General features: G+C 38.3%; 1 protein-coding gene across 5 annotated transcripts in view; it reads left to right on the top strand.

The window, feature by feature from the left end:
- The window catches only part of DACH2 (dachshund family transcription factor 2), a 247,206-nt gene that overhangs the window by 105,736 nt on the left and 119,393 nt on the right, over window positions 1–22,077 (top strand). For all 5 annotated transcript variants that reach the window (XM_064670121.1, XM_064670119.1, XM_064670122.1 and 2 more), the window contains exon 2: window positions 16,867–16,982. In XM_064670121.1, coding sequence (XP_064526191.1) covers window positions 16,867–16,982 — 116 coding nt within the window. The remainder of the gene's footprint in view (window positions 1–16,866; window positions 16,983–22,077) is intronic.

Here is a 22,077-nt window from a genome sequence, read left to right as displayed (position 1 = left end):
CTAGATACGGTGCTTTTTTATTATTGAGACTAAAGATGTAAAAATTTCTTGAAGTAGGATTGTAGGCCACAGACAACAGTGAGAGGTTCAGCAGAGGTTTCTAAGGTTCAGCAAGGAAACACTTCTGGTTCAAAGAGAAACTAAAAAAAATTGCTGAGGAAAACCATCACCCAAGTAGGGCACCACAAGTGTGCTTGGAAGGAATTGCAGAGAGGTTAAGAAATAATCTCATTAAGTGGTGCAACCTGTAAGTTTAAAATGGTTTTTAATATTTTTACTGGGGGGTTTTTGTAGACCTTTTTGATAGGTGTCACCTTTTTTGTGCCCTTCTGGGCCTTCTGTACTTCACAGCATCTCCCTTACGTGGTAGGATCTGTGGGGAATATCTTAAGGCAAAGTCTTTTCTGTACATCATTAAATCTTCTTTATTTGGACACTAATGGATAAGATTGGCTAGATATTTTATTACTGCCTTATTAAATTATGTTGACCTGTTCTTGTTGGATGAATGTTTCCTGTAATTATGCTTGCATTTAAAACTCCAGCCTTTAAAACTAAAATCTAAAATTCCAATAAAAATAGCTGTATAGATAAGAGATTGGCACTGAATTCTATTTATTTCTGAGCATTTTTTTGGTTTATGTTGCTAAAGATCAAGAGCTATTTTAAATCACAAGATCGAAAAAGTCAAGTTAAAAATAACCCTAAAACTTAAAAAGGCTGGTGATGGAAAATTTAAATATGTAAGTGTAGAATTGATAAATATCAAGGTAAAATTCAAATACAGAGAAGAGAACAGGCCTGTGCATTTTTTTCTGAGCAACTTTATGTTGATTATCTCATGTTTAATTTTGCCCCATGTCTTTTTTAGCTTGGAAGCAATTTGGGTGAAGTGCTGCTGCTTTGGGAAACCTGCAGTTGAATTGTGATAATTAAGAGAAATTTTAGGCTCCTGTGCAGTAACAGAGATCTAAAGGTCTTTACTAAAATCATAAATGATAATAAGAGATGGCAGAAGTTTTCTTGACTTTAATGTGCACATCAGTCATTGGTGGGGTATTTTTTGGCTTTAAAGTTAGAATTGATGTCCAGTTTCCCTTTGCTTTTTTAATCATTCTCAGATGCTCTTTTTTTTTTTAAATTTCTGTGATATTACTGTCCTGTGTTGATAAAGCTGATTATAAAACCAGTTTAGGCACAGGTGGACGTTGCTTCCAAAGACTTTCAGAATCTGAGGTCTGATGCGTTTAACTGGTTCAGTCTCAGCATCAACACAGGAGTCTGTTTGCATGTATTATAATTAGGCCTATCTGATTAATTTATGATGGACCAAAGATTAATTCCATTAAGAAATGCACACAAGGATATTTCTGGTGTTCTTACTTGGTGCCCAGACCTGCAAAGGGAATTTCTGTGGGTTGCTCCCTGGAGCTTGGAGGCTGCAGGATGTTTTAAGGTCAGACTTGTTCAGGTAAATAACATTTCTGCCAAACTGTACTATGTGAGGGATTCATAGGGATAGCAGGAATTGGTCCATGATGAAAAGGATGTGCTTTCTGAAGTGTGTGATTGCACCAAATCTATTTTGAACCGACTTGGTTCAAAATATTTCAATAATACCTTATTATTGAAAAATTTGAACTTGAGTAATTTCAGATAATTTTTATGCTATACATATTAGAAAGATAAAAAATGAGCATACTCCAGCAATGCAAGATTAAAAGAGAAGTCCAGTCCTCTTCTTTGGGGAAGTATGTCTTAAGAAATGAAAATAGGAAAAAAAAATTCAAAACTTCATAACTTTTATTTTTGGTCTTTTTTTCCCAGTAAGTGTCTACATCCAATAACAATAAAAATCAATGAGTAAGTAAACACAGTGAGAACGTGCTTACCAGGCACCAAACTTGGAGATTTCATGAAGAAAAAAAAATTGGGCTTATAAGAAATGACTGAAAAAGTATTCTTGTGCTTTTTCCTTTGAGATTACAGCAGTGCAACCTAAGCAGAATTTCATCCCAGCCAGATTTTGTGTGGTTGGAAAAGAAATATCTTCTGTTGTATTTGAAAAAGAATCAAGTTATGTACTTTACACTTCTTCTAATGTCAATTAGTCATCGTAGAATAATGCTTTGGAATAACTCTGCTCTTTTAAGCATCGCTGGAAAATAACCTTTTCAGTTAGCTGAGGAATTTGTTCTGTCGTTAATATTTGCTCAAGGAAAAGCTGTGCAATTAAAGCTGGGAAGCAGCAGAGAGCAATACTGAGGGGGTTTCAGCATCCCTGTGCTCAGGAGGAGACCAAGTGTGTTACACATCCTTACCAAACAACGTGTCCAGAGCACAGCTCTGCCCTGGGCCTGTTCCAAATCTGAAACACCTCTTTGGGTGTTCTGAAATCATCTGAAATAATCAAGTGTGGAGTGCAGAAATCTCTGTAAAGGCTGGGTGTCAGAGCTGTTTAATCAGGGCAGTGAAACCTTAACCTGTTCATTACTGTCCCAGCTCTGCCCCACAGGGAATCTGCAGGAATTTGGGGCGTTCTGTGCCTTTTTACTAGTTCACGTTTAAAAATTGTTGATCTCTACGGTGCCATTGGACCGGTGAAAAAGTTGTGCTGTTCCTGCTGTGTGTGTCAGAATCTGCTTAGATGTGTTTTATGTTGAACATTCTTTTCCCATCTGCTATCTACCACACAGACCGCAGAGATGTAAATCTTAATCTTCCATTTGAAACCAGCTCGTTCTTACAGCTTAATCATTCGGACTGCCCTGCTTTCAGTTCCTTCCATCTTGGGAATCTCTTCCTTGTAATTAGGTTGCTCAGGAATCCACATGCAGTTCCAGGTCCAGCCATGCAGGAGCACATGAGTTTGGGCACTTTCTTCCTTCCCTCACATGATGCTTCCAGGCTGCAGCCCGGCAAAAAGTTGGATATTTTCCCCGTTTGATCACATCTGCCTAATTTGCAATCTTTATAACACCTAAATGTCTCTCAGCATATTAACGTTGCAGATGTTGCCTCTCTTTTGGAGGGCTGGATTTTCCTTGCTTTTCACACTTCATTAATTTTGCTTTTTGAAAAAGTGGAATTAATTTTTAAGCTGCTTTTGCTCACTCAGATCTCGCTGAAGGGGTTTGTAATCTTTCTCCTCTCCTGTCTCTTCTGTGAGCTTTTGTTTAAACTTTTCTACTTGCTTTTTAGAACATTTGTGGAGATATTAGAGCTAAATCACTTCATTGCTGAATCTTCAGGGTAGCTCCTCTCTGCACATCATTTGCTCTCTTTTGGTCCATGAGTGTTTACATCCATATTCATCTTTTATTAGAACAGAGCACTCTGTTAGTTGCTTTTTCTTTTTAATTAGTTGATTTTTCTTTTTAAATTGCAGTATAAATTTATTGCATCTTCTTTTTTTTTCTCCCCATATATCAATTAAATCTGCAACTGCCTTTCTAGAAGGATTTTATTCTGCCTCATGGCAACAGCACCCTGTGCTGTCATGAGCCTGAGATCACTCTCTTTATAGTTGTTTAACTATTTATCAGAAGCAGAAGTTATTTCTCCAGGTCAGTAATTACCTGGACCTACCCAGACTGGACACAAACATAGAGCAGATTTTCATGCTTCCTTATCTGAGCTCCTTTAAAGTATTTTTTAAATAAAAGCTATTTTTAGCATTTAAGGGAAACGAACTTGTTGACCTGGAAACTAATTACATTGCTTGAACTCAGGTTTTGCTTTTTTGTTTCTTTTTAATAATAAGGAAAATTATTAGTTAAAAACACTATTTAGAAACAATTTCTTCTGTAAATTTTGCACTGAGGTGATGAGTCTGTTTTCATGTATTGATACAGGACTAAAGCTGAACCCTTATATTTTCAGGTGCAGTGCAAGGTGAAGTTTTCTCTTTGTAATTTTAAGTGTCTCTGCAGTTTGGGCTTTAAAGACAACCCAGCTACTTCTTGATGCTGAAAAGTGTTTTCCAACTTCAGTAAATTCAATAAATGTTGTGTTTCATGTCACTTTCTTTTTCTAGTAACACTGAGAAAGAAGCTTCTGTTCTGAGTTTTTAAAAATAGAAAGAACAAAACTACTTTAAAACTCTTCAATTTCAAGGAAAGAAATATTTGTCTAAAATTGGAGAAATTTAGTGGGACAGGTAAAATTATGTGAACAAGAGCAGTCCAGATGTCCATCACTCTAGAATTAAGTTAAGCAGTTGAGTTTATTGTCAAATCAGTCAGTTTATTGTGTGATATGAGAATTCTCTAAATTAATTAGTTCCAAGCAGGTATTTTATAGCACTTTGGCCTGGCTGTAAAATAATGAAGCTGAGTTGTTTTCAAATGGGAGAGTTTTCTTATGTAATTTCTCTGCAGCTTCATATCTGAGTGTTACCTGGAATAAGGCTAAACTGGAATTTCTGTAAGCCATTTATTCCAAGGTGATTACACCAACTTGAGAATGTCAACAATTACACAGTACTCATGTTTAATTAGTGAAAGGGAAGCACCTGTATTTTTAGAGGAAAAGGCTCCAGGATTAGACTCTACAGATTCAAGTTGTAACAAAAGACAAAAATGAGCGTATTATTCATCCTTGGGGAAAATCAGTCACTGGATGGGCTCTGTTCACGGAAAAAATGCAACAAATAGTTCTTTTTGCATCTGGTCTCTCCGTGCTTTTGTACTGATGCATATCAGTCATGATGTTTACAACTGCTTTGTCTGTCCAGCAGCAAAAGAACAACAACAAAAGAATTAAGAGCATTTCTGGTGGTCAGACAGACCTGTAACACTCTTGCTTTAATATCTCAAATTTTACACTTTCCATATCATTCCAGACTGAAAAATGTGGCTTCTTATTTATTTTCTTTAAATGGCTTTCTTTAAACCACCATCTGGTTGAGGCATTAAAACTGGCAATATTGCTCTAAGAGTTTTCTTAAGACCTTTTTTTTGGCTGTTAATTGCACATTTATAATTATGTTCTTACAAAAAGATAAAAGAGTTTTGAAAGATTATTCTTGGCAACAGACCTAAGGTGAAAACCTGCTGTTTTAATGTGTAAATTATAATGTGTGCAGTTGTGAAGAGTGGTTTTTGTGAAATGCTCCAGTAAGCGCAAGAATCTGAGAGAGCTGTCAAAGAGTTTGCACTCGTAAGGGGTCTAATGTTCACTGAAAAACAACTCATAATATGCTGTGCCTGAAGGCTAAATGAGTAGTTTAACTTAAACACAATCACTAACTTTCTGGAAGACAGATAAAGGAAACAATTGTTCCCCAAGCTAAGTTGGAGAAATGAAAAAAACAGCCTCACTTTGATGCCTGTTTAAAAATCATTAATTTTCCTGTAAGTTAATGTAAATCAAGGATTAAACAGAAACTGTTACCATCTGACCCTTATAAACTAAACTTCTGTGTGGCTCATCTATTTGAAGTCAGATCTGTCCATACATCTAAACAGGAAACTGAAGGAAAACAGTTTTTCTTTTCATTTCCTATATCCTGCAGTCTTTTTGAAAACCTATTTCCTTTTAAAAGTTGAGTCTGCAGACTTAGACAGCTCTTTCTGTTTTTCATATGTGGGGTTTCTTAAACTCTCCACCTCTGCTCTCCACCTACTGAGCAGAGGAGTAGGAGAGGGTTCTCTGAGCACTGCAGTTTGCCCGTCTGTGTTTCTACAGTACCATCTTTGCAGAATTCTTTTGGATTGTCTGAGAGATCCAAGCTTCAGGGTACTGTACAAATATCCTAATTATGATCACTTTGATTTCATGACAAAATGGCAAATGCTGGGGATTCAGGATTACAACTTCTCCCTACAGTTTAGGGTGATTTCCACCTTGTTAGCTTTGTATTTCCCTGTCTGTAATGACATTGATCTCTAGAAAATACTTTGAACTCTGCCGACAAAATTACTGTATATTAGATTATTATTATTGCTGTTATGTATTTGCTGCAAGGATAAATGACACAGCTCTGGAGCTCACCACTTAGGTTTGAAGATTGCTGACAGTTTAAAAAGGTGGTAAATATCTAACAGGGATTGCTGTCATCTGTCATGTTGCAGGGATACAGAGCACGTGGTGATGGAAAGCACTTCCTTCAGTGGATGTGTCTGTTTTCTTCTGTGTCTGTGCTCGACAAAAAATTCCTCATCTTAATGAACTGACTTGCTGTAACTTCATTATCAGATGTTCTCATGTCAAAATAGCATCATTTGCTACCTGGTCAGTTAAGCCTTATACAACATGGTGAGTTGTTTGAAGTCAGATCCTTCACTCCTCTGCAAATAATGTGACTGTAAAGAGCAGATCCAGTGGAGGATTCACAGCCCTGACCCTTTCCTCTTGGTCATGGCCCTGCCCTGTCTTCCTGGCCCCTCGACATGGGATTGTGTCTCAAGATAAGTTGCTTTTTCCTAGATAACAGATACAGAACAACTTCTGGTGTTGCACTGTTGTGTATTGAGTTTCCAGAGAGTCAGGACATGTTTCCTGTGATCCTGAGTTACCTGGACAGGTGATACCTGACTATTTCATGCAAACGAATGCGGGGTGTGCAGCCTTTCCAGTGTGCAGTATATTGCTTTACACAGCTCTTTGGGGGGTTGCCATTATTTCTCTTCTCTCCTTGCATGGCTGTAGCCTAAAAAGAAAGTTCTCAGTGGTTTTCATTTGTCACACACCTACAAAATTAGTTTGAGATCGTTCCTGTGCCATCCCAATGTGAAGGTGCACCTGGATCTTCAGCTGTCCTGGTATTTGTTCTTCTGCCAGTTTGGCCATGAAAGATGAACTCCCACATCTCTGTCCACCTCATTTGAAAAATCCTCTGTCTGCTGTTTGGAAACATTTTCCTGCAGGAAATTGTTCCTCCCTAAACAGAATAAGACATTGAATATCAGAGGTGTTTTATAATTTTTTCCTCAGTAACTGGATGAAGAACATAATGTCCATTAACTTTTGAAAAGAATTCTCATGCATGAGCCTGGAGTATGCAAGGTTTTTCATTTATGGCATAATGGTAAGGAAGATGATGCTGGAACAGCAAATTCCTGCTGTTCAAGGAGGAAGAGCACATGGAGAAAGAGCACATGGAGAAAGAAAATGTAGAGGAGCTTTCAGTGACCTAATAATTGGCACTTGGCAGTGTGCTTTTAGCAAGAAACCCGACAAGTTCTGCCTTCATACAGTGTCTGTGCACTTCCCTACTTTTTTTCCTGCTTGTTTTCTTGAGTTAGTTAATGAGCACATTGGGGATTGAGGGAGCAAACAAGTCCAGAACTCTGGAACTGGCACTTGTGGAACAAACAGCACAGAAAGGAGATGTTGCACCATGTCAGAAGTGTTGCCTGCTGCAAAAATGCTGTTTCCCTCGGTTTGCAGTTGATTAAATGGGAGTTATTAGTTGTTGTATAAAGTCTGTGTATCTCACTGGCCAATGAGAAGGACAGCAAACTAATTCATTATCCCACTTGCACTGAAAGAAAAAAAAAAAGGATTCTTTTACCTATTTTGAGGGGAGCAAAATAGGACTTAAATCAATTTGGCTCTGGACCAGATAATCCTCTTTTGTTGATGTTAAAACACTGGCCACAGAAGTGATTACAACATAAGAGTACAAAAGAGGCTTTATTTATACTACACTTTTTCTTTCATGTTTCCAATCATAAAAATAAATACATCTTATTAGAAAAGAAAAAATGTACTTATTTACTAGTTTGCATGCTGGGAGGCATGAAGTATTTCCTTTTTTTTTTTTTTTAGGGGAAATGTGTCACTCGCATTTAACTGAGATAAAAATAAGTGAAGATAAAACTAATTTAATTTTAGAATATAATTTTTTTTATTTGTTGAACAAGTGTTGTTTTAAAATGGATAGCCTGCTGTGAAAGAAACAAAGCCACTTCAGCAAAGCAGGAAATCAATAACCACAAGAAAGCCTAAAAAAAATGAATACATACAGGGTGAGCAAGTGACAGAGAAATTATTTTCTGGGGTATGAAATGGTAATAATAGAAGGCATATGGAGGGGATGAAAATATACATAGAAAAGATGTGTTCTCTATTTCTATTTATAAATAGTGACCTCTGTGTTACAGCATTTAAACTTTGAAGGGTCTAGATGGTGGTTTTCTTCCTGATTTCCCCACCCCCCCCATCCTAGGTAAATATTTATGCTTGCAAAATTTAGTAGGCTGGCAGCCATGGAAACGTATGTCTTTCATTTATCCCCAGGAAATCTGGTTACAAACACTCTTTTACTTGAATTCTTTCAGTCTTTTTCAACAGCTTTTAAAACAACATCTTTAGTAAGGAGCAGGGAGTGCGTGTGACGTGTGACTGTGATGCTGTGGAAGTCCATGGCAAGGCTCTGTTTGCCCAGTAAGTTTCACATACACGGAATTTTTGGGAGAGTCAAACCTTTGGGTCTGAAGGGAAATCTTGTAAAGATCAACAGCAGGTATGAGTTGTGTGCTCAACCATTGTATCTACCCTAGGACAGGCTTTAGTTCAGGAAATACCTGAATTTCGGAATAACTTTTCAGTACTCTGAACTGATTTTGGCTTTTTCTGTAGTTGGCTTCTCCCAGTCTTTCTTAATTGTATATGAGAGAGACTAGATGTTAATTTTGCAAAAATTATCCTTCTGTCTTCTTGTATTTTCATGGTCCTAAAGGTTCCTTCCTAAAAATCCTGCTCTTTCTGTACATCTCCAGTAGAAGTAATAACCTTGTCTGTCTCTGTAGCTAACAAGTGAAATATAGTAAAAAAATCTGGAAAGGTAAAGGTGGAGCAGTGGAACTATTTCCTTATATTTACTGCCTGTTTCATTTCATGCTGTTCCAGGACCACCAGCAAACTAAAGGGTATTTTCAGTGTAGTGAGGTTTAACCCTCAGATGTTTACTCCTGGATACAATCACCTAATCATAGAGGCTCCTTTGGATTGCTGAGAACAATTCCTCCTTTCAGCATGGATATGGGTGCAAAAGGTGGTACAGAGAACTTGTTTCTATGTTCTTCCCTTCATTATTCTTTGAAAGTTGAATTTCTGTTTTTGAACTTTGAAGAGTCTTTGCCGAGATTGTGAAAACACTCAAACTTGTGATGCAGAGATTGAAAACAGTTAAGGTAAGAGTAGTTTCCCATTGCATCAGACAGCAAATTGCTCTGACAGCTTTGTACCCCCACAGCACAATGCCCCCCTGTCAGGGAATTAGGATCAGCTCCAGTGGGTTATGTGATACTTGGGGCTGGAAATACATCCAGTCTGGCCAGTGGGTTTCTGTCCATAGATAATAGACTTAAACAGCCACATTTTTTACAAGTTTCATTGAATTGAGTCTTACTGAGATACAGCTCAGTGGTAAACAGCAGTATTTCAAAAACATTGTAATAATGTTCCTCTAAATTGGCGTTGAATTCAGATACAAGTCAAAAATAAAACTTGTAGGGGTCTGATACAATTCAGAGACATGACATATCGTGAGTATTTGTAATAGATGGGGATTCCCTGCTTGGAAAGTATCCATGCAAATATTTGTAGAAGTATTTATGTGGAAACTGAAATAATGGCTGGAAAAATTGGTGCTAAATTAACTTGGATTAAAGCTTCTCAGCCTAATGGCATATAATTGCAGTGAGCTGGACTGTGCACTGCAGCACTTGTGATGTTCAGCTACCTCAGTGGAAGTGAGTTTCCTCATGTTCTTTCTCATTCCATTTCCAGTCAGTATGTATTTTTTTGTGTTTGGAGAAAGTACAGATTTTATGCAGATTTTGTCATTCAAAGATTTTCAGCATAGGTGAGATTTAGACTACTCATTGTCACTGTGAGGTCCTCACTTGATCCTTTTCCCAAGAAACAGTCCAGGGTTCAGTCCCAGCTTTGACTGGATGCAGAATCCAAGTAGAACTACCCGAGTAGCTGAGCCAAGGTTTGCAAGGCTTGTTATACACTTGGCAGTATCTCTGCACTTTCACATTTGGTTTAGCTGGACACTGTGGATGAGCATTGTTTGGATAACAAATCTGTACTTTGAATTTGTGGTCTGGGTGTGTAGTTAGTGGCATCATTCCAGCAGGACAGGCCCCCTCCTGCTGGGTTTGATCGAGATACAGTGGGGAACAATAGTAGTAAAGACACAGCTGCAGGAACTTTATCCCACTGGGTGTGATCTCAGGTTGCTAAATGAACTATATTTTATCTGTGCCACTGCACCTTTGCTGCTACAGTTACTAATTTAATGCAGTTATATTAAATTACTGTGTGTATATGGACATGTGCTGTAGTCACACTTCCAATTTCATTACTGACATATCCCCAAATGGAGCTGGTGCAGAGTGTTAACGTGGCTCACCTTCCATCTTGGCTGCAGCCATGAATCACCACAATGCTGAAATTTGGTGATTTATTCCCCTTTTTCCTGTGGCAAGTGTTATTTGACAGTAAAAAAGTAAAAACAGGAGTGTTGAGGTACTTTTCTCTCTGCAGGCACAGCGATAAGTAATTGAGAAAGAGTTATTTAAAGTTTTAAATCTTAATGAACCAAGAATCCTTTTTGGCTTTTAACTTGTTTTGAAATGCCCGATTTCAGAAGTAAGCAGTTAGTAAGAACCAATCACTTGTTCTCTATTGCAACTAGACTACAGTGACAATTGAATAATAGGAATTCGGTTAATTTTTCTGACTGTAGCCCCCAACTCAAGTTTTAAATAAGTAACTAAATCAGTAAATAACCAAAAGGTCCTGTGAGCTATCATTTATCTGTGAGATAAATCTGTAAGACATCTGGTAAAGTTACAGAGATGTAATATTCCACTTTAGTCCTGCTCTGATCGGTTCAGGGCTATTACAAATTCTTCTCTTTTTCAACACCAATTCAATAATGACAAAGTTCAGATCTGTGATGCTTTAGGAACAAACCTCCACTGATGCTTTCACTGAGGCTGGTGTTGAGGACCTTCCTCACTGAAATCCTGGGAGAATGGAGTGGGAAGGTTTCGTGGTGGAGTGTCAGAGCTTTTCCCCAGGATCTCCTCCTGCCCGTGGAAGGTGAGCCCTGCCCGCGGCCCTGCGGTGTGGGCACTGCTTGGAGAGTTGCCATAGGGGCCAGGTTCTAGCTGTGGGCTCCAAGAACTTCATGTATGATTAATGTTAATTGCCCATTTTGCATGGATGGCTTTTTTCCTGCTGCTGAATTGGCTCCTGTTGCCTTTGATGTGGCCGGTGATCCGATGTCCTGCCATGGTTAGACAAGTGATCAGTTTGCCAGCACGGAGAGGAGACAGAATCAGGTTGCTGCGAGGTCAGGGTTTGCTTCTCTTCTTAAACACTGAGAGGTCAAGTAGAGTTTAACTACCATTGGCATCTTTGAAATGTTGTAATAAATGCCAAAGCAAGGAGATTATTTTAAGTCCGTGCTACAACTAAAAAATCTGAAGATAATGGGAAGGAATTTTAACTCATCAAGATGTTATATTTTACTGGTAAAAGGCTTCGAAAAGTTCCTTTCACAATCACTAGGGGGTATTTAATGATCGTTGGAGAGTGGAAAAATTTGAATTTGTGGTTCCTGTTGTAGTTTCAGGAAAGTAAGATTGGGGGGGGGTTGTGGTTGAAGTTTTTAAGTGTTGTTTTTGTTGTGTTTTCTTTTTTCCGAGTGCTTGCACCAGTTCCTGCCACTATTATCAGGGCAATTTACGCAGCAGGTCATATACAACTTGTGTATTTCTCCTTTAAGCCTAATAAAACATGTTGCCACTGAAGAAATCTGTGATACATATGAGAGCTTCCTAAATCACTAGCCTAGCATATTTTTATACCAAATAGCTCAAGCCTCATGAAATCAATAATTAATTTATTAACTGGGGGTATCTTTTGAAAAAAAACCCCTAAAATCAGCAGTCTTGGCCAGGCTGCTCCTGCCAATACATAAATAGTTGATGACAAAAATGAAAAGTGTAGAAGTAAAATTCAGATCTTAACGATCAAAGTATCGGGTACCTCATCTATCACAACTTGGAATAAACATATCACAGAAAGTGTCATATCTCATTGACACTGCAAAACAGAAAGCTTTCCCTTGTTATCTCCCGAACTGCCAAGGCTGCAGAGTTTATAGGCTGCTAAGATAATGTGCTGGTGGGATCCACTTCACTTGCAGGAATATGAAGTACTGTTGAAATATATTTCTACTTGGTTTATTCTTTGCTCTCAAGAGGGTAGGGTACTATTTCAGTTCCTCTAAAGAAGCTCAGAGAATGAAAAGCGAAACATCAGGATAAATTATGCTAAATGGTGGACTAGACCCCAGAGGAAATCAGGCTTCTGTGGTACAGTATTCCTCCATTTATCTCACAAATGTTACATCTAATGTTAATTTTGTAAAGGGGAGGCATTCAAAGCTTCATCTGATCCTTTTAATTATAGTTTTAGTCCTATAGTGTTATTTGTCAAGCTCATACCATCATAACTTACTTTTCTAGTTTTGGCAAACCATTCAGACAGATAATATTTTGGCCGACTAATACATAACATTTTATTTCACAAAACACAAATAACCTAGTAATTACACTCCAAAACTTAACAAATAATTGCCAGCAAGCAATTACCATTCAATTAAAGAGTAATTACATGGTTATTTGTGCCCTGTAAAATAAAGCATTACTGAAATCAGCAGTGCAATCAATATTTTAGCAGAAACAGGATGCTGCAGTGATGGACCTTTCAACCTGTGCTGATTAAATTGTCATCCAAATAACAGTTTCCTAGTTAAATCACCACATGTTTATTTGTGTTGATTAATATGCAAATTCACTTCTGATTCTAGTAAATCTCCTATATTTAAGAGCACAAAAGTAGAGCACTATCATACATCAACAGTGATGTGCTCTGTGTTTCCACTGATTAATTACATTTCACAAAGCATTGATGAATTTGTGGATTTTATGAAATATAGTTGTCTATAATGAGCATAAAATAGAGTTACGAAAGATGGAGCTGATCAGTAATTTTAAGAAAATCACCAAAATAACCTAATTTCATGTTTTGATTCAAATTAAGAATCCTTGGGATATCTAGGGAATATATAAAACTTTGAGAGGAAAAATAATAAAATTAGATCTCAACAGGAGAGGAAAATAAAGAAGAAAACAGACATTAATGAACAATTTCACAACATTTTACTGTATAAATTTTAACTGTCAGACATACTGCTTACGATGTAATTTATTTTCTGGCAAATTTAATTTCAAACAAAATTAAAAAAATGAACAACATTCAAATTAATTCATATTTCTCTTTCAAGAGTTAGTGATTTTTCAGGAGTGGGGTGGAGAGGATGGGAAGAATAACTACAGATATAGTATAAATGCAGATAGAAACCCCAAAACTTCCAGTCATCTTCACTTCCAAGTAATTGATAACCCAAGGAGTTTTTGGGGTTTCCTTTTGAGAGATACTAATAGAATTTTAATGAGTAGAGACTTTGAGCTGACCTTATTTAGTAAAAAGAATAAGATTCCTGAAGTTATAAATGAGAAACAGTGTTTTACTTCTGTTTTAGTTTCCATGGTCTTCACTTGGGACCATAACTTTTGTATTTTAAAAATGTTTTTAAGAGATATCTAGAAACCAGCAGTTTCTAACTGCGTTAACATCAGTTTAGATTTGGGTAATTTTCCATTCACATCGTTCCTATTGATGGCAAATATAAAATTTGTGCAGAGATTTTAGACCCTCAAAGAAACACAGTTAAAGTTGTTTGAAGCTGATTGTTCCTGTTTATGCTTCCTTTGTTACCAGTGAGGAAAAGATTTTTCTGCACTTCTCGAATGTGTAACTTTCTGGAAGGAGATAAAGGAAAAGGTGAAAAAGAAAACGCAATAAAGGAGCAGGATGACAAAAGATGATGAGAAATGATATTAAATAAAGTTAATATTTATATGCTAATGCTATTAGCATTTATATGCTAATACTTACATAATCACAAATTATGTCTTACTCTCCCGAAATGATAACTCTGCTTGCCTTGGTGTTGCTGTTCAGTGCTCGTATTGGCAATTTTCTCTCAATTGTGGGGGTTAGATGTGTTTTAAACAGTAAATGTGAAACTTGTTGGAATCCTAGACCTCATAAGACGACAAGAAGGGGATATTTGGGAGTGTTGAGACAGACCAGTGAAATTCCATTGCTTGGTGTTGCCAGCCCTGGCCCTCACATCAGTGCACCCACAACACAAAGTAAATCCCACAGAAACCTGGAACCTGCTAATGCTTTCTTTCCTCTGTGCATCTCTTATTAAAAAACAAGATTTCGTGCAGACCTTTGTATCCTGTTTCTGTGAAATTTCTGGTTTCACATTTGAACAGAAATGCCAGAAAATTTATTTCTGGCCAGAGCTGGAATTGTTTGGATTCAGATGTGGAACCGAGATGCTTTCTGTGAGTTCTGGTGTCCTCCCAGGCTAAAGGTCTTGCTTTATGATGGGTGACATGTCTCTGTGATCTCCAGGGAATCCATCTGGAAGTGCAGGGCATCTGGGAAGTGCTGGGAGCTCTTGACTTTGTTTCCTTGGGTCAGAACCAGACACGGGGCAGTGAAGGTGTTCTCATGTAAACTGCAGAACGCAGAGCTAAAGACCCAAAGGGTCCTCTGCAGGTGTGTGAAAGTCATCTGTAAGCAGCAGCCAGCCTGGAGTTTTTCATTTAAAAGCTAAGATTAAATTAGAGACAAAGGACTTCAGATTTTATTTGAACAGATTCATCTGGGAACAATTCCATTCAAATTATTACGGCTGCAGCTGTAGAAGTAAGCCCAGAATCCAGCCTCTAGGAGTTGCTGCTTTATAGTAATAGTCACTAAAAGGGTTTGAGTAGGTTAGAAGTACACTTTTATCATGTCTGCTCATGGTATAATGCTGAGAAACACCTTAAGATCTGCTCTGGTGGACCTGTGGGCTCGGAGTCTGCAGAGCCATCCACACCAACTGTTGTCAGGGCAAAAACTGCATAACCAGGGGTGTGAAACTCCACTGTCCCCCCTCCTCGTCCTCTGAAAACACAAATCATAAATAAAAAGTCTCTTCATAAAATCTTTTAAAGCTGTTTGTTGAATTTTGAAATGTTTTTCTGAGATTAATATCAACATATGGAGTTTTCTGCAGAAGATTTGTTAGTGCTTGAGCTTGAGCAGAGAATGTTTTGTTGTTTTGTTTTGTTTTTTTTCTTCTGTTGGAGAAAGCTGCTAATTTTAGCTGGTTTGTAGTTGTTTTTTTTTTTTTTTTTTTTTTTTTTTTTTTTTCCAGAGACAATAAGTGCCAACTAAGCACTTAAACATGCCTGTGGATAAGCACAGGCTTCTGTAATTCAAAAGAACAACGACTCTTGTTTGTTTAAAACCCCCACGTACCAGCCTGATACTGTCTGTTAGACAATATTGTTGAGCAGGGGATGATTTCAGCAGGTGATTTTAATAGAAAATGCACATGTGCATCAGACTTCCTGTGGAAATCAACTGCTCTTATTTTAGGTTTACTTTATTATAACCCAGCGAGTCGAGGCTCTTGTAACCAGCTTTACTGCACAGCCATCATAGGATGATAAACAACTGAAAGCATCAAAAAGAAAAAAATGGAAAAAGTACTGAATAAAATAAAATACAGAATGGACAAACCTGAAACTAAAAGAGGGGGGAATGGTTTTATAGAGATAAAATAATAAACCAAAAAAAAATAAAAAATTTTGTGCTACTTTGATGTACAGTAAAACAAAATAACAGTAGCACGGTGTGAAAAATGAACAGGTTAATGGTACCTCTGTGTGGTGCTGCTGGAAGTTGTCTTCATTGAAATGCAGAGTTTGTTGTACGTTGATGGAGGGCTTTGCCACTGTAAGTTGATCGAGCGAAGTTTAACTTAAATTTCTTTGTGAGCTAGAAGTCATTTTGGAAATGTTTTCTATTCAAACCTCATTCATTGTTGCAGCTTAGTTATTTTATACAGTGTTTCACTCCATGTTGTCAAAAGCTCCATTATTCAACAGAGTAAAATCTGTTTTGACCAAAGAGAAGCAGCAATGCTTTTGCAAACATGAGGAGGTTGCATTTTTATTAGCTGGCTTGGGGAAGAGTCGATTCAAATGGGTTTTTGGCCTGTAAATCTGTATTATGATGGCAGCTGTGCAGGATTTACATGTACACACCGATGTAAGGGATAAATGTGGTAGTAGAAAACAAGAGTTCAATGGAACCAGTCTGTAAATGGACCTTTAACATTTTGGATTAAAATCTGCAGCCATTATTCATAAACTGGTCAAGGGGTGGTGAGTTTTTTGCTAGGTTGGGTTGACATTCTTCATTTAATCTGTAGTAATGAAAACCACCAGTCATAATCTGTGAAAATAAGTGGTCAGTTCTGGCACAGCTCAGTGCTAAATTATCTCTGCCCCTTCAAAAGTGGGCAGTTACCTGCCATCATTCCCAAGGCAAGGTTTGAGATGATGTTGCATTCAGAGTTCCAATTTCTCATCTTTCAGCATCACAGCTTTTAGTTTTCTGTGGTGCAGGTGCGTGGCCCAGACCTTGGAGCAGTTACTGCTGTGACCCCTCTCCACCAGCCACCTGTAAGGTGATGGAAGCCCTGGATGATGGAAAAGCTTACTGTCAGCTCCTTTGAAATCTGTGCAATTCTGTGTTTAATCAAATTATCTTTCTTTTTTCTTAGGCAAGAATTTCTGTTTTTTATTTTTTTTTGGTATCACTGACGGTTCATATATTTTATACAAATCGATGCTGTTGTGTCGTAAGCAAATATTTCCGAAAGAAAACGAGTTTTCATTTATGCTCTTATTTCATCAGCTCACGCCCTGGCAGACCCCCCAAGCGTTCCCTAGGAGTTGCCATACAAGAAAATGCACGTCTCCTGCCCCACGGAGTTCCAGGCCTCTTATCACCAGGACTTATCTCTCCGACAGGTAATAAAATCCATCAGATGATCAGCCTCATCTCTTCATACTGCACAGCAGTTAAAATAAACTAATATTGATCTAACTGCCTTGTCCTTCAGGGCTTTTTCAGGCTTTACCAGAGGTTACGTTATTGGATTTTTTGAGTGTTCATGAAAACTCTGTTTTGTTGCTGCAGTGACTGAAATCTAATGGATTTGTAATTTAGTTCTTTATTAATTGTAATTTCCTTACAGGAAATTCCATTAAATGTGTTATTTTAGTAAAAGAAAAAAAACCTGAGAAAATGAACTATTGTCTCAGAGCCCTGTAGCAGCATTTCTTCCTTTGAAATGTGTGTGTTTTAGTTCTCGTGGGATATGAGCAGCGTGGCTAATGTGTGTTGTATTGTAACACCATTAATGTATGCTGGGAGATAGAGAAATGCTTGTATGAATTAGAGAAGAAACGCTCTTGAAAAGCAGATAAGTCCACGTTGCCACAGTGGATTGTACTTTAATAATCTGCTTTCAGTAAAATAATATGAAAAAAGTAGCATGAAAATATGTGAAATTATAAACAAACCCTAAACATAATCTAATGCATAGTATTTAATTTCACTTCATTAATTTATTAATAGAGTTTAAATTAAATCTTGTGCTATTCTGATGAGTGTTTTAATTTTTTATTAATTGCTGTATGCTAAAGGTAAGTTGATTTTCGTAAGCTATATCCACAGACTGTATTCATAAAAGTAATTGCTTAAACATTCAACAGGCTTAGGAGTTTTAAGATTACTGTCGAAGTCTAGTCTAAATATATTGTAACTCCATAATAACCAAACCTGGTGAAGTGTTTAGGAGAATATAAAGTTGTAGAATATGTTACAGGAGATGCAGAATTAAAAAAGATTATTTCTAGGAGTGTAGTGATGTCTGTCCTGGTCTGACACTGCAGAACCCGTGCACTGCAGTCGAGGGCCTCGGTGGTCTTGATGTTCATGGGGGTAACACAGGGAAGAGCTTTAATTTTTTGTACCTCTGTAATGTTCTCAACTCAGGGACTTCATGGATTCAGTGTTGATGTTTGTACTGATAGGAAAGCACAAGAGCCACCTTGCATTGATAATTTCTTCTCTGAAATCCAGAACATTCCATATTACTTTCCCACTCTGTGTGAGTTTGCAAATAGGACATCAGATTACGAAGACTGCCTTGTTGCTTTAGCCTGGGTAATATTTTAGGATGTGCAGGGTGTGCACATTAAACTCATAGCATACACACATTCTGTGTCTCACAGATATTTTGAGTAAAAGATCTTTTAAGTTGAATTTCTAGGCTGTTGGAGGTTGTTTGGAGTCTGAAGTGATGAGGAGGATGCGTCCCACAGTGTTTAACACACGGGTTACAGGAGAGGATTGACTTGGGGGGGTGTCTTTCAGCCGAGGCCTCTCTGACCTTGGGAGCCGCCTGAGAAAACCTGTGTGTGACCCAGCGCCAAAAGCCCCAGACAGTGTGCCTGGAGCAGCTGAAAGGGAGTTGTGAGAGCAGCTTGGAGGCGGGAGAAAATGCCCATCTCCAGAGCATCCCGGTGTCACCGAGGGCCCGGGCGAGACGGGTCCCCGCGGCCGGGGCGGCCCTGACGCCAGCCCACGGCAGGACAGCTCCACTGGTGCCCCATGGCCTTGTCAGTCAGGAGTCAGAGCTCCTGGTGGGGGTTTGTCTTGGTGTATCTTGTTTGTTAAGGAAGAATGATGTAAAATTTGAGGGAGTTTCCGAGTAAGGAAAGATGCTGAAAGAGCCACTTGTGAACACAGTGGGGATTTGAGCTGTTGTAAACTTGATGGAGCACCTGGGATAAGAAGCCCCCATTAGCTTTATTTATACCTATTTACACTTAATTACTGGGTGCCTTCAACACTGGGATTTGATTCTTTCCTTTTGGCTGAACTAAGAACAAAATGGGTTTTAACACTTCTCACAGAACAGAGGTTTCTCTTCCAGACTTCCGAGTGGTGGATAATAGACTGAAATAAAAGTTGCAAGGTTATTAACCTCTTGCCTACTGGCTGAGTGAGACCATAAACATCAATTCGTGTTTATGATCTCACTTGCATAGAATTTGCTGTGTTTCTGACAGTTCTGGCCCACAGAGTCTGTGTGTAAAGCTGAATCTATTCCTGCCCCTGCTGTCCCTGCTCAGTGACCACCAGCTCGGTGCAGGTTTCTGCACAGAGCAGGACAGGGCCAGGGCAGAGACTGAGGAGAGTTTGCAGCATGGTAGGGCTGGATCCACCCCTTCCAGTAGAGGGGACGCTGATAGTGAGGCAAGGAGGACTTTTTACATCTTGGTGATTTCTTTGCTTACTTCCTTCCTCTATCTGTAGTGTAACTACCAAAAGCATTTCTTCTGAATGTCTTCTTGTCCAGTCCTCGATACTCCCCTGTGTCTGATCTTGCCCATTCTTCCTACAGCACAGATATGCAGATGCTTATGTTAATCTGCCTACATTATTGTAATTAAAAAACCCTCACTCACTATTCTTATGTTGCTCCCTCATTTTCTAATGTGTCAAACTGAGTTGTTTTCTTCAGATAAACTCATTTTAGTAGCAGGTTCCACATCAGCCAATGCAGCATGATTGAGCCATCCATTGCATTTTTTCATTTTTACCTCCTCTTTAGTCCTCTGTCAAGTTAAAGTGAAGGAGTTGTCATTGATGAGATGGATGGGTCTCAAGAAGTCGCTGTTCTGGCTGCAGAGCTCCCAGCTCTGTCTGGAGGGGGTATTACAGAGTGATGATTAGTAACTTCCTGCAGACTCCACCGAGCCATCTGTGTTTCCACTCCTTGAAATGTGCTGTTATTTTCATCACCCATTTGGTTTGTGTCAGCTCAGTTTACATGGTCATTTTCACATAATAAACAGGTAGTTAAATTAGGCACACTGCATTTCCCAGTGTGGAGTGTATTTTTTTGACCTCTTGGCAAAGCCAGCTACAACTACTCTTATGCATAAGTAACTTGTGAAGGAGCTGTAAGTGAAGCCTCGACCTTTTTAAGTGTTTGTAGGTACTTTCCACCTTTGGGGAATGGGAATATTTGGGTTATGTTTGGGTGACTGCTGTGCCTGAGAAAGATGAGGTGGTGTGTCTGGGATGCACGGAAGGGCTGGTGGAAACTGTGCCCTAAGTGCATCCTTCAAGAGCTGATATTTAATTACTGTCCATTTTATGTTAACTTAGGAGAAAGTGTTTTTCTTCTTGTATTGGACTAGGAAATGTGGAAATCAGCGTGGTGCCCCTGCCTGCTGTGAGGGCAAAGGAAAAAACCTGCATGTCACAGAGGGATGGGCATCAAAGGCTCAGTCCTTCAAACAATGCCGTGGGATGAAGTGACATTAACAAAAAAGAGCTTTATCTCCTATTAATGTACAAGTCTTTATCTTCGGTGTATCCTAAGAAGACAGTTGGGGCTTATTTATGGAGCAAATGCTCAAGGAAGTTTCGAGAAGTTTTAAGGAAGGAAGTTTTGGGGTCTGAACCAATAGTTTGCTGTGTGGAGAGAAGCTGAAATCTGTTACTTGATTTAAAGCAGTAGTTCAGCAAACTGTTGATATGGAATGAAGCTGAAAGAGTAGTTGAATCTTTTGATAGTTTTCTGTGGACCTTCATTCCTCCTACCCTTCATTTAGGTTGTCCTCAAAAAAATTTAAAAAACCCCAATCTATGAAGTCTTCATTGCAATTTTTCTCTATTTAGTTTGCAGAATGGCTGCTGTTATTTCAATAAAATAATTTTGGGGGCTGCTTCATTATGGTTTCAAGGTATTGGAGGGGGTGGCTCGTGAAAAAAATCATCCTGTCACTAGAACTCTATTAGATTGTGGTCCAGGGCACAAACCTGCTGTCTGGGTCAGGTTTTTTCATGTGGTGGGACGAGCATCACTCTGACTGCACTTGAGCTGGGAATCCTGCAGCTGGAGCTGGAAACTCTACATGAGTTTCCTTGAAGTGATCTTTTTTTTTTTTCCATAGGCAGTTAAAATAGACACTGTCTCATTAGCTGTTTTCTAGAGTTTTTAAGAATGTAATAATTAAAATATTGACCTGTTTGTACAGGTACAAGTACTTTTTTTCAGCGCAGTTTTGTCTTATTAATAGTTAAAAGAAGCTGTTGTGAACTTAATTGTTTCAGGTAATGAATATTTTAGTGAAGTTAATATTTTAATAGCTGTACCAAGTCACATCATTGTGGGATCCAAATAAATAAATAGCTCACAAGATTATGATAACTTTATGTGTTACTTCAGTTTATCAGTGGTATCAGCAGCCACTTTTCTATAGGAAAAGCAGGATAAAACAGTATTTGCTGCAATCTTAAGGCACTTGGATTTGGTATATACATGTTAGAGGAATGAGTGAGACTGATCCCAACTCTTGGGGTGTTTAATGTGGAGTCACTGGGACTGGCAGGAGTGTGGAGCCTCTGGGAGCAGGGGATTGTGGCATTAAGGGAACCCTTTTCTTTCTCAGAGTACATTTTTGTGTGTTTACATCCTATTTCTGTGGCTCATTTCGCTGCTTACAATTACCTTTTTTTTTTTTTTTTCAGTTGTCATAGATGTCATTTCAAAGTTCCATTTATAATGAGAAACATATGCAGGACTTTGTCATTGTTGGCATTACCTGGCTTGGTAGAAATTATTATTTTTTAATCAAAGGCAAACGTACTGATTAAGGATGCCACAACACTCTTCTGCCTATGGGAAACGTTAACAGTTTATAAATTGTTCTTGGTGACAATTCAGTAGTGAATTACTTTGATATATATGGCTAATAAATTAATATGATTAAGTTAATGAGTAGTACAAGTGTTGCCAAACTCCACTCGTCGGGCTTTTAATGCTGCTCCACATTTGCAGCTCAAGCTTCCCCCTGTGGTGAGAGGATCAGTGCTACCTACGCACTGTCATTGTGATAAATGGCATATCCCACAGTGCCCTGCACTCCATCTGCTCTGTCCCCAAAATGAGAAATATTTTATACAAATCACACTCTCAGAAGCTCAAAGGACTGTAGAAAGATCTATTTTTTCAAACAATAATAAAAATGCATACATCTCTTT

This window comes from Pseudopipra pipra, chromosome 13 (assembly GCF_036250125.1).
Source record: "Pseudopipra pipra isolate bDixPip1 chromosome 13, bDixPip1.hap1, whole genome shotgun sequence".
Taxonomy (NCBI): Eukaryota; Metazoa; Chordata; class Aves; order Passeriformes; family Pipridae; genus Pseudopipra; species Pseudopipra pipra.
Note: the sequence above shows the minus strand (reverse complement) of the source record. Positions and strands in the feature narration are given on the sequence as shown.